Source organism: Gambusia affinis, linkage group LG24 (genome assembly GCF_019740435.1).
Source record: "Gambusia affinis linkage group LG24, SWU_Gaff_1.0, whole genome shotgun sequence".
Lineage (NCBI taxonomy): Eukaryota > Metazoa > Chordata > Actinopteri > Cyprinodontiformes > Poeciliidae > Gambusia > Gambusia affinis.
This window is the reverse complement of record NC_057891.1, coordinates 13,935,378-13,948,792: the sequence shown is the minus strand read 5'-3', so window position 1 is coordinate 13,948,792 and position 13,415 is coordinate 13,935,378. Positions and strand designations below refer to the sequence as shown.

The 13,415-nt window shown below is 37.6% G+C and overlaps 1 protein-coding gene across 4 annotated transcripts; it reads right to left on the bottom strand.

Annotated features, from left to right (window-relative positions):
• Nucleotides 1-4,286: 4,286 nt before the first annotated feature.
• Nucleotides 4,287-13,370, bottom strand: LOC122827159 (OX-2 membrane glycoprotein-like). 4 transcript variants are annotated; one of them, XM_044109771.1, is made up of 8 exons: nucleotides 13,297-13,370; nucleotides 13,139-13,188; nucleotides 12,725-12,805; nucleotides 6,609-11,350; nucleotides 6,251-6,502; nucleotides 5,842-6,159; nucleotides 5,098-5,185; nucleotides 4,287-5,010 (listed from the first exon to the last, which is right to left on the bottom strand). In XM_044109771.1, the coding sequence occupies exons 4-8, from the start codon at nucleotides 6,847-6,849 to the stop codon at nucleotides 4,971-4,973; spliced, it is 939 nt and encodes a 312-aa protein (XP_043965706.1). In that variant the 5' UTR covers nucleotides 6,850-11,350; nucleotides 12,725-12,805; nucleotides 13,139-13,188; nucleotides 13,297-13,370; the 3' UTR covers nucleotides 4,287-4,970. The 4 variants fall into 4 exon arrangements, with proteins under 4 accessions (XP_043965706.1, XP_043965707.1, XP_043965705.1 ...); XM_044109772.1 differs by lacking the exon at nucleotides 13,297-13,370 and having other exon boundaries at nucleotides 6,609-6,698; nucleotides 7,394-11,350; XM_044109770.1 differs by lacking the exon at nucleotides 13,297-13,370 and having other exon boundaries at nucleotides 13,139-13,266.
• Between the last annotated feature and the right edge of the window lie 45 nt (nucleotides 13,371-13,415).

The following is a 13,415-nucleotide window of genomic DNA, read 5'->3' as shown; positions in this document are numbered from 1 at the left end:
TTTGATTAAAGGTCTCAGAGAGAACTTCCTGTTCCTGTTAGTGGGAGACTGAAGAGCAGGAAGATCATAGCTGCTTTCAAGACCATCTGTGTGCATGCAAAGGTCAGATAAAACCAAGAGCCTTGTACTATTAATCATGGGAAATTTCTTAGGTACCAGAAATGGTTGCTGAGCACTTTAACAGAAGTTGTGTATCATGTTCCTATAACCGGTGGTCCAGAAATACAAAATGGTGTTTATTAGTTACTGCCTTAGTCTTTACTATCTTCTTCTCTAAAGCTAGAGGGAGACAGAGGAGCTCGGGCAACCAGTGGGTATAATCCACGGCATCACGAGAAAAGGATATCCAAGAAACCATAATAGAGTCTTCTCAGGAAGTCATGGGAAAGCACCATTACTGGTAAAACACTCAGGCGATGAAGCGCTGACAGTCCACTCCTTTTGAATCCTGGAGATGATGAACTGATGCAACTCAGATGCGCTGCAGTGTGGACACACCTAATCAAGGCGATGGTCTCTGGCGCCCTCTGGTGGGTAAACAGTAAAGCAGCAGGAGAAAAAGAACCCACAAAGAAGAACCAAAAAACCCTGGTACCCAATACGGGGAAGGTCCGGCTGTCAACAGCTGTGATTAATGACCCAGCTGAAAGATTCCAGGGACGATGGAGATATGATCAGCTTATTTGGGAGGTGGACAATGTGGAGCCCTTTCCAAGAAGAAACTTTGTAAGAAGTAAATTGTAAATATTGATTTGTGAAATGAACTGTCAGTCTCACTTTTTGAGATTACTGGTGCCATCTTGTTGAACGCAAAGCAATACAGTCTAGCACAAGGAGGAGGGGGGACTCAAAAACAGCTTTAGCCACTTAGTGATGCTTGTTCACTTCCATCAGTCTGCAGCTTAGTTTCAATCAAAGGTTAAAAAAAAGATGATCTGTGACATTGATCCAGATTGAAGCTCAATTGACAAGAAGATAATCTGAATATCAGATAAACTGTTTTCCTTTGATGTCTGAATAAAAAAGCTGGGTTTAAATGATGCTTTTGGTGGCTACAAATGGGTAATAAGGTTGTTATAGGTGTGAGAGAGACTGATGTCAGAAACATTTCTACAGCATTTAGTTACTTTTACTTTAATTTCTTCAGTTTTGTATTGAAAACCTGTTATAAAAATAGCCATAAATCACTGTATAATTATTGAGTTATCAATCTGTCTGAAGAAGTTGTCTATCAGTAACTAAGAGAAATAAGATTTTTTTTTTCTGAGTCTATATGTTGTCAAGAACAATATTCACTGTTTAACCTAAAATCTATTTTCTGCTGCTTCCATAGAGGTTTAAGGTCACTGTTGTAGAAAAGGATCTTGACTAGTTATGTATTGTTTCCAATCCCAGCCCGGCTCTTTGGGACAGAAACACAAAATGGTTCTATCAGGCAGAACCTATTTTGTATGAGGAGAGGAAGGGGAATCAAAGTGCATAAAACTATTTTCTTCTGAGAGTTTGTGACTATCAGATGTAGTTTAATGCTTCAGATCGAAATATTTATGAAACTTTCTGAACTTCCCACATAATTAGTGAAAGAACAAATCTAAACACAAATGGAAAAAAACTAGTTTCAGAAAGTGTAGTGGTTAAACAAAATGTCACACTTTTTTTTCTCTCTCTCTTTGGAATATCCATGCTGTTCTCTCAGAATACAGATTATTGTCAATGAAAGATGAAATACGTCCATCTGATTTTTTTTACAAGCAGATTTTTAATGCACACCTTGGAAATTATGGACTAGTAAGAACTGCTTTGTGATGTTTCAGTAATAGCTATGATGACAGTGAAAGGTGTTCTGCAGCTCAAGCACATGTTTGGATATATTTGATACAATATTTCTGTTTATAAAGAATTGCATTAGAGCGAACAGATTAAAATCATAATAACATAATAATCAGAAAAATGATGCCCCACTTTGTTCCTTTTATTTCTGTTTATTCAGAAACCGTCACTAGATGGCAGCACACGTCTATGTAAATCCTTTAAAGTTTCTCTGCTGTTTTACTGAGGAAACCAATCAGTGAACATTTAGTTTGTTCCTCCTCTAAACTCATCTATGATGATGAGAAAGTAAAACTGATGCAGCTCTTTTCCTGCGATGCCTATTCATCACTTCTCACATCCCCCTTTAAAGCTGCAGAGGTTTCAACATGGAGGTGGTCTCTAATCACTTTGATCACTGTTTCCATTAAATTAATTCAAGTTAATTGATTACATGGTAAGTGGCAGATTCTTTTCCTTTGTCTAAAGAAACACAATTTAACCTAAATTGGTCCCTAACCCTAAAACACAATTTCTAATCTGATGAAAAAAAACCCCCAGAAAGTTCAAGTAGAGTTTTGCAAACTCTGTAGGTTTACGTTTGCTAGAGTACGAAGGATTTTTACTGGCATTACTCCCGAGCATCTGGACGGCATTTAGACAACCTTTAGCGATTGCCAGAGAACCCAGGATCATCTTTGTTTTCCAAAAAATAATGTACTCTCCTCTCTTTCCTGTTTTGACAAAAAAAGAAATCAAATGTGAAAAACATGGAAGAAAAAAATATCATGCTCTTATTTTTTTTTTCCCAAAATATTTTTATTAGAATTTTCTGCTATATAGGCTTACAAGAAAAGAACATGAAAAGAAAAAAAAGACATAACACAAAAATTAACACAATGCCATCCCTCCCCCCACCCCAAAAATAGTAATAATAAAGAAAAACACACAAAACCCCAGGGCTCACTATCTACACAAAAAGAAAGAAAAGATTAAGTTTACATGTCACATTGTTCAATAAAATATAGGAAGGGGGACCAAATATCATAAAAGTCTTCAAGTTTTCCTTTTGTTATACAAGTCAGTTTTTCCATTGCCAGGTTGTTGCTCAGTAGTTTGATCCATTCATTTATCTTTGGTCTTTCTGGGTTCCTCCATTTCAAAGCAATCAAATGTTTAGCCTGCAAAAGGCAAAAATTTACAAGCTTCTTTCTCTTTGTAGGTACTTTAAGTCCATCTGGATAAATGTGTAGTAGGCAAAGTTTACTGTCCATTGAAACATCCTGTTCAATCAGACGAGAGGTGAACACAATAACCTCCTTCCAGAAAGTTTGAAGTTCCACACATTGCCACATACAATGAAAAAGAGTACCCTTATCTATATTACATTTAACACACACATCAGGAATATTTGAATTGAAATGGTGAAGTTTTATAGGAGTGATATATGTCCTAAACAACCATTTGTATTGTAATAGTCTAAACCTTGTGTTAATCGTTTGTGTCTGTGCTATTAGACAAGAGTTGTTCCATTCGTCTTCAGAGATTTCTGTTTACAAATCTCCTTTCCATGCTTGTAGATATGCAAGACTGTTTTCTTTTAAGGCAAGATATTATAAAATTTGGAAAGTAGACCCCTACTCTGATTGTGTTGAGTGGCTATATATTCTATGGTAGAGAGTGGGGGTTCAGTAGTGGATTTCAGTAACGCAAAAACAACGCTCCTCATCTGTAAATACTTAAAAAAGTGTTTTTGAGGCAGACTGTACCTATTTGCCAGCTGTTCAAAGGACATCAAAACTCCTTCACTATAAAGGTCCCCTATTTTATTTAAGCCTTTATTCAACCAAATTCTAAATCCTCTGTCTGCCCTTCCTGGTTTGAATCTATTATTTCCCCAGATAGGTGATAGACATGAGAGCTCAGACACCTCATCCAAAACCGAATGTGAGTGGTGCCAAACTGATATTGTGTTTTTGAGAAAAGGATTTTTGGTGTTATTTAATAGGTGTTTGAGATCTGCTGAGTAAAGATAGGATGTCAAAGGTAATGTTAGTAAGTTGTTCTCTATTTGTACCCAAGAGGGTATGTCATCAGTGGAAAAATAGCAAGTAGCAGCACAAAGCTGTGCTGCATAATAGTACAACTTAATGTTTGGAACTCTAAGCCCACCTCGTTCATAGGGCAAGTAAAGAAGAGAGAGTCGCAATCTGGGACGTTTATTGTTCCATATAAATTTGGTAAATGCTTTATCTATCGAAGAAAAGAAGGAAGCTGGAATGTGTAAGGGGATGGACTGAAAAAGGTATAAGAACTTCGGGAGAATGGACATTTAAATTACGTTATATCATGCTCTTATTAATATTTACTCATCACCTTATGAGAGTTTGGCGAGCACATTCTGTAATACAAATTGACTTTAGTTAAATTACACTTTTGTAATAATAGCGAGCTCTACATATGAAACAGACAACATATTTTGCTTGATAAGAACTAAACACTTTTAATCACAAATTCAATTGCTTCTAAAACCTGAAGATACATTTACTCAACAAAATCAATAAATAGGTTTGAACATAAATAGCAAAAAAACTAATTTAAGTCAAATTTCACATTCCTTGCATTAAACAAAAACGTGTATTAATTTTGCATTTGTGCAAGCAATAAATAACATTTAACAAAATGTCTGCCACTGACCACATCAATACATGTTAACTTTTATAACAACAAAACAAAAAGATCTCTAAATATATATGTTTAAGTGAGGTCCAATATATTTGCACGAATAAAATCGCATTTAATTTCTCATCATGGCAAATGAAGGAATTAGACAATCACACAAAAGGACACTAGATGGCGCCAGAAGCTCAGTTAAAAAGACATTTTGCCGCAGTTAGAAAACTTTCTATTGCACGACACTTCCTTTACAGCACGCGGCTGTGGTTATACATTGGCTTCTACATTCAACAAAATCAGTAGACAAGCTCGGAGTTAAAGTGCAAGAAGTGCTGCAGTTGGAGAGAAATGTGAGGTGGTGCCGTTCAAATTCAGCGGTTCATTTGATCTGAGAGAGGCGTCCGGCTTTAGCTTATGAACATCATCAGTGCGTAAGACTCCGAGCTTGTTGTAATGCTTGAATGCTGTGCTGCTGAAAAGGCGGATCAAACGGCAGTGAAATCGTTGCATGTTCTCTTTAATCTGCTGGAAAGAGAAAACAGAAAGATTAGGGGAGGGGGGAAATTATGCATGTTGGAGTGGTTTCTGTTTGTGGAAAGTGAAACCTCTCACCTCTTGTGGATGAATACAACTGCTACGACAGTGACGCAGATGATGACTGCTAGGACTGCGATGATCAGAGCTTTCTGTGACACATTCCCTGAAGAGAAACAACACTTAGTTAGTCTGCGCAGAATTGAGCTTGCTCATATTTCCCTAAAAGAGGAAGCTGGGAATCCCTGCCTCTCTTACTTTTACTATTACATTCTCAGAATGAACCTCTGGGGGTCACTACAGTAAACCACCTGAGATCCCCTCTCTCTACCCCACACCGCACAGTGCAGTGTGACCTGGGTTTTCCATGAACATGAAACTGGGCTAAAAGTGAAACTTAAACCCATGGAGGGCTTGTGAGTCACAGCTCAGCTGATTGAAAGGGCACCATGACTCAGTTTGCTTTGACTTCCAGGACTAAGAGAGGTGACACTTGTGCACAGAGAAATGAAGCTAACCTTGAAGTGACTGTCTGGGATTTCCTGATTGGGTGATCATTATGACAACAATCAGGTCTGTAAAGATTTGTCATCACTACCAGGCAGTGAGAACTATTAGGGAATTTCTTATGCATCTATGGGACTTCCTTGAACCAGGTATTTGTACATCAATGGGAGAGCCGGAGATTATCTGGAATTTGAACTTCCGCAGGAGTGGCACTTCCTCATTGGTTCCCTCTCAGATAGCACATCAGAACACACAGCCTGTTTACACAAATCTCCACATGAAAGCTTGTAAAACCTTTAAGTCCAGCATGCATACCTTCCTCCTCCTCTTTTTCGAGTGAAGAAAAATGGAATTCCTCCTGCCGCTCTCCCCGCAGTCCTTGGTTTATTACACAGAACACAAGTCCTCTCCAGTTTGTAGGCATCTCCACTGTGATGTTGCTGCTGATGGTGAATGTCCCATCACTGTTGCTGACTTTAGTCAGTTGCGGGGAGTCGGTGCGAGGGAGATCGGAGGTGTCCCAGGAAATCTTAGGAGCTGGTTTCCCTGTGGCTGAGCAACTGAGTTCTTCCTTTCTGTTGTTAGGGGCAGAACTGCTTGCGGAGGAGTTCCTTTTGTGCGTCTCTGATATTCCTTCGTGGGAAATCGGAAATCGTTACTCCTGCTTCATGTTTTCCGACATTTTGAAGTAGACACCATTGTAAGAAAAGAAACACCAGCTCACCTTCCACCTTGAGGCAGATCTGCTTCCTTTGGGACCCATCAGGATACACGTTAAAGGAGCAGACGTAACAATTTTCATCAGCCCACGTCACGTTCTTCAACGTGATGGACGAGGAGCTTAAAGATGAGTTGCTCAAGATCACCTTCCCTTTAAAAGGCTCATTTATTTGCTCCCCAACAGGTTTGTTGTATGTTGCCATGTTTTCCAATGACTGGGGTCTAAGACCCCGCTGCCAGGTGACCTGCAGGACGCCTGCGGGGAAAACAAACGGTCAGTACGTCACAGGCGACCTTTGAAAGAGTCATGGTTGTTTAGTTATAGCCATCTGTCAGGAAAACGCTCCAGATGTGGGACTTACCTTTTGGGTTTGGTAGCTTACAGTTGAAGTTTGCCTCCCCGCCGTACTCGACTGCGGTCGTCCCATGGAGGCTGATGAGAGAGGCTCGGGCTGGAAACAGAAACACAGAGTCAACAAACAGAGCGTAGCAAGAGACCTCACAGACAAGAAAACGGTTGAACGCAGTGTGACGGAATAATAATGACATTATCATTGCATAAGTCCTAATCAAAATAAATGAAAAAGAAATACATGAATCCATAAATTACATAAATATAAAGAAATATATAACTGGATAATGCATCATAAGTAAACCACAAATGAAACATCAAATATATTTCATGCTAATAATTTAAGAATATAGACCAAACCCTGACATCATAATTATAATAATAATAATAAATAGAATTAAAATAAATCATAAAAATACACAAATCTATAAATGATGCAAATGCATAAATATAAATGTATTTTTTATTATAAACAGTACTAAAATTGAAAATGTATTGTAAAATAATATATTTAATTATTTTACAATATATAATTGTATATATTATAAAGTTTATTACAAAATGTAATCAAATCTTTACATGAACTGAATCTTTTTTTTTTGGTGCAGCTAATCACAAATTTAACTAAAGATAAATTTCATGTTAATAGACATAATAAAACAATCATTTTAATATTAGGATAACATTTTTATATTAACCAAATTCTTACAAGCCCCTTCAGAAAGAAATTTTGTTTTACTGTACAACGCAAAACAATATTATTATACTATATAATAACTAAACAAACAGTCTTACCTTTAAAAGCCAAACAGAGGACAGAGAGGATCAGTAGCATCCTGTGAGCTGCTGCAGCACGATCAGAAAATACTTTCTGTTTGGGCTGAGCTGCCTTTTATAAGGCAGGGCATGAAATTTCTCCTGACTCATGTGGGGGGGTGGAGGGGAGGTGCTTCCCTCTACATCAATTCATTTTTTTTGCAATTCAGTTTAATAAACAAAAACCGCAAATAATTTCGGGGGAAAGTTAAAACTTTAAGAATCAGATCTGAAGAACTGAAACAGAACTTGAAGTTCTAACTTTTTTTTTTTTTTGTTTTGTTTTTTTAAATCAAACTTAATCTTTGGTCTTTCCAGATCTTCTCTAGGAGGTTTATTTGCATATTTCTGCTAATAAGATTAAAACTAGTCGAAACAATGTGTGTTTTGCAACTTTTTTTTTTTTACACTCAGCATCCAGTAAACAGTGTCAGCACTTCTGCAAACAATATTTACTTGACCTTGACTTGAGTCAAGAGGGGAAAGAACGCTGATACCAATAGTAGAAGTTCCCTAAAGTTGTTGGCTTACGCAAGGTTTATTTTCTGTTGCGTGCAAATGATCACAATCACAGTCTCATTTTGTGTCAATTATCATGAACAAGTTCAAGACACTTGACATATGCAGCAATGTTTCGTTGCCCCTCGCAGTCACTGGTGCCTCCAACAGAAACAGTGCTGTGAGAATCCCAACATGTCACCGCATTGCTTTGATCGAATGTTTTCTCGCCTTTCCCATTTTGAAGAACGGCCAAGACGTTGCACGGTTATATTGACTTTATATTGTTTTCTCATTTAATTCCCATCTGACATGTCGTTTGTGGTGAACCACGTCTCACTTCAACCACAACACCAACAGAATGTGTGACAGAAGTTTGCTGAGCTCATGTTCGGTAAGTTTCATCACCACTCTGGTGCCGTGACATGTTTAGCGTCCGCTTCGCACCGTTTCGCCGCCTTCTAGAGGAACATAAAACCAACTCCTGCAGGGAATCTATGAACGACGCTGTCATTTCCTCTCTTCTATCCACAGAAAGGAGAACAGGAAGAGACATTTAGTAGCACAATAAGCCAGGGCTGGTTTGTTTGAATCATAATTATTACAATAAACCCATGTAAAACCGTATGATTACCAAATAAAGTCAACTTGTCCAATCATGTTAGATCATTTCTTACATATTTTATAGTTTACAAAGAATTCTACTGTACAAAGGCGTCAGTCAGGGGAAGGGTGCTACAAATACAATAGGATTGTATTTCAAAGTAACTGGAGAAAACATGGAATACCCAACAGGTGAGAGACGCATTGCCAGGAAGGGTAATGTGAAGTTTGAGGAAGGACAAGCTACTGTCTGACGCTCAACTCAAAAATGTGGTTTCAGGCTGACAGGGATCTGAGAGGCGTAACAATAACTTACACCCTGGAGTGGGACAAGAAAATGGTTAATTGTAGCAAATTATCTCCCAAGTTTGAGAAATAGAAAACTGAAACTTAGCTAAAGGACCACCATAAACTCCTCTGTAATCTACTAACTCAACCCCAAAACCTTCAAACATTCAGATAAAAGTGTTTCTCAGTGGAATTGCACGGCATTAAAATGTGTTCAAAGGTTTCAGATGTTTTTGTATGACAAATCTCTGGCATTATTCATTAGGGGTGTGTTGCTCAATATTGTTTCCATAGCAACATTTATGGGGAAGTTTAATTCCTCAGAGTCACGGCACAGGAAAGAACCTGACAGCTCGTGCTGCCGTAAGGTTTTAAAAGATACACTAATCATTTTATCATTCTTAAATTTTTTATTTTTTTTTTGCTTTAGTGTGTTTTCTTTCATATTTCAGTTTCAGACTGAATCACCTGCCCTTAAGCAAGCATTAAATGTCTCGTGTTGTTATGTGATTCTGTTATGAAAGTTTTACAGATGGATAGCAACTGTATCCAAATGGATGAACGAGAGTAATTATGCCATATAACTTGGAATAAAATGAGGCAGGGAAGAACCTTTTACACTGAGGTTAAATCTGGTTTTCAAACAGAATCAGGTTAGAAACGTTAGCAGCTTAGAGTTTTATGAATCTAAATTAAAACTCCTGTCAGACTGAAGCGCACAGTCATTTTGCTTTTTTTTTTTTTTAAATCGCAGGTGTCACTTCTCTCATTTTCTAACTTCTCCGCCTGCCTGTCAAAGATAGTCACAGTCTGCCAGTCAGTCAGAAAGTAGTTCCTTTCCCTGAGGGGGTTTCTTTGCAAAAAAAGAGCTGAAATTCTTTTCAAGCCGATACAAAGAAACACCAGCAATAAGCCAATGCATAAAATAATTTTATAACAGGTTCCAGCAAACAACAAACTGTTGTGATTCACAACTGTGTTTAATCTAATGGATGCACCGCTGTTATTGTTAAGTTTGGCCAGCAGTCAGTTTAAAGCATTTTTTTTTTTTTTTATATATATTCTGCAGATTTGCGATTTGTATATTTCTAATTGTTGATGTTAACTTGAAATGCTCTAGATTACAGGATCATTTGCCTTGGACCTCTGGAGTTGGGTGTGGTCATGAGATAACTTTATCATCGACGGAGGGACTTTATGTTTGTAGTTTTCACAGCTCACAGTAAATTACAGTCGATCTTGAAGAGATTTTGTCGAAAGATGCTTTTTTTTGCATAATTCTTAAAATTATCATTGCCAAGACAATATAAGACAGATAATCAGTGAAAAAAAAGAAAGCTCCTTTGCTAACTACAAAAATACACAAATCAGAAACAACCAATCAGAGCCAGGACAATCACTGTCATGCTACTACAGTTTGCTCACCTCAAATTAGCCTACTATGAAGGCTAAAGCTAGTTAGCGTCTGATGACGGCGGACAAACTGTTTCCCTGGAGCGGTGAGTTGATGGACAGCGCTAAGACCCTCCTCCTGGCTCTGATTGGTTGTTTTTGACCGGGAGCGGTGCTTTTCTTCAGACAGCAATATCTGAGGGTTGGCCTGGAGGCCTTGGATCTTTTCACAGATCATCATCATTTCAGGTAACTAGTTTTCACTCAGAAAGTTTCAGAAACAAAATTACCTGTGGTGGTTTCCCTAAAGATCCCTCAGAAGATCCAGGCATTCTGCTTTCAGATTCTAACCTGTACTCTGAGATACAGGTGAAAAAGAAACAAACATTAAAGAAACACACACACATAAAAAAATAAATACACAATACAACAGCTTCTAAAGCGATCAACATTCATAACATCTCTGTATTTTGCAGCTTTGCTTTCTCGTTGTTGTCAAATCCTGTTTTCCAGTCAGAGGTTTGAACTTTGAGCCGGGGAATACCTATATAAACACGACAACCACAGTTCACACCCATAAAACCATGGCATCGTGACTGACTAGGAAAAATAACCATCATTTGTGCAAGTCAATAACAAAGTGTGCAACTCTATGTTTGGAGCAGCAGCCTTTTGTCTCAGTGTTTTGGTTTTGCAATAATAATTAAAAAAAAGATGCTCTTTAGCAGAAATTTAAGCTCTTATCCAAACAGAGCATCCACCTTTCCTTCAATAACAACCGACTCTGTGTAGTGAAAATAAAAATTTTTGCAAGTCACTGAACCTTCATTAGCAAGTATTCTGCTGAACTTGCAGCCTTAATCACGATAGCTAATGGTTTTTGGTTTTTTTGGGTTTTTTGTGGACTGCACAAGTTACTGAACAACAGTCATCTCAATAGATAAGGTAAAATAATAATATAATAATATGTTGGACAGGAAAAGTGAACACCATCGGCTGCACAAACACCATGTATAGATGGAGGGGAGAGAAAAAAAAAGGAAGCCACACAGCTGACATGTAAAGAGGAGGGGGTTTCAGGTCAGATGCTCTTGACCTCGTACTTCCTCTGCGAGTAAACAGGAATGTCGAAGTTAGAGTCCGGGGAACACCAGACTGTGAAAACATAAACAAAGAAAATCTGTTTGTGGAAGGGTTTCACAAATGAAATGAAAGTAGAATTTCAAAAATAAAAAACATATCAACATTTAGACTTATGGAAGATTGTATTGTCCCGTTTCGTTTTATGCAGTCAAATAAATTCCATTAAAGCTCCCTGTTTCGGGACGTGACGGGTTCTCTAAATGCAAATTAAATTTCTGTGTAATTTCAACAAGAACCTACACCAGGGGTCTCAAACTCCAGTCCTCGAGGGCCGCAGCCCTGCAACTTTTAGATGTGCTTCTGCTGCACCACCTGAATAGAATAATTAAGGCTCTGGAGAACTGATCTACACAAGGTGGAGGTAATTAAACCATTTCATTCCAGTGTTTTGTACCTGTGGCACATCTAAAAACTGCAAGAGGACTGGAGTTTGAGACCCCTGACCTACACCATCTAATAGTCCGGCAGCTTTTACATAGATTTGACTTTAGATAAACTTGACTTACTTGCAGTCAAGTTCTCAAGCTAAGACTCCTAAGCTATTTGTTCAAGCAGACACCTAAAAGTTGCAGGAACCCGACTTGAGACATGTTTATACGCACTAAATGAGTCTTCAGGAAACAGAAAGAGAGAGGAAGAGTTTCCCCGCCTTACAGGGCAACACAGAATTAACCTGACAGTCATGTTTCTGGACCGTGAGAGGAAGCAAGAGTTCCTAGATGGGATTTGAACCCACGACCCGCAGGCTGCCAACTGCACGAACTGAGAGGTTGAAGCTCACCGTCTCGGTTCACGTCACTCTGACGTAAACAGAGTAAACCCCGCCCCCCTCATTTCATATTATACGAACATGAACTAAAAAGACCCGGAAATAAAAACAGCAATTAAAAACTGCATACGTCACAAAATAAAACATTATATGAGCAAATAAATCTCTGTCAATTCTAATATGATTACATAACAAATATTCATTTTATTTGATGTAATATTTATTAGCAATAATGTATTTTTAAAATTAGTATTTTGAACGAAGTGGCTCTTTATACAAATAAGAGTTGATTAAAATGATTTAGGGCAGAATTGTCTTTAATAAAACCATTTAAAATTAACATTTAAAAATCGTGCAAAAAAGAAAAAAATAATGTGGTTAGTTTTTCTTTGCATTTGATCTTAATTTTTTTTCCTCTCTCTAACTTAGTCAACTAACTAGCATGCAATTATTTAAGTGCAGCAAACATGCAATGTTCAGATGGTTGGTTGATTCTGTTTGGTGAAATTTATTAATCAGCGCCAAATATTACAGTAAAAAAAAATAAAAAATCGATTGTGATTATTTTTTGTGTCCTTATGATCAATGTTTCCATTTTAATATAAACTTTAACTCACCTGCCACTTCTTGATCTCTTAATAAGTTGATTCTGCGTGAAAAGGCTTCAGTGTTTTATGATGTTGGACCATTTTTAGAGCCTGAAACACAGGAAGTCCCGATGACTAAATGAGAAACAGGCGGCTGAAACGAAGAGGATCAGTTTGGATTATACAAAGTAAGAACAAACAAACTAGCAGGAACGAATAAACTGGTTGGGTAAGATCAAAACATGAAACAAAATATGAACTCAGATTAAAAGTAAAACCAAAACATCCCAGAATTGTGACATATGTTTCACTCAGATAGAAAATGAACACAAATACATTTTGTCATATAGGTTGTCTGATGGTTTCGTAGTGAAAAGTAGCAGAAATTTCACTTAGAAAAACAAGAATGTCACTTTAAAATATATATTAAAAAAGCTTCCTTACAATGCGGTTTTCACTTTGTTTCTTTCCGTGGGGAACTGGAGCTGAAAATCCTAAATCATCATCAAAAAATGATTATGATTAAGACATCAAGCTCAAAACCACGTCCATACAGTAAGTACAATCCACGCTTTGATCAGAAACAGGAAAAACACGCCAACCTCACAGTCTGTGTCGGTTACTGCTGGATAAAACTGAGGTTTGGGTTTCACCAGAAGGATCTTTACAGAGTTGCATAAACTAGAATATGCTGAAACAGAAAACGTACAACTGTGACAAA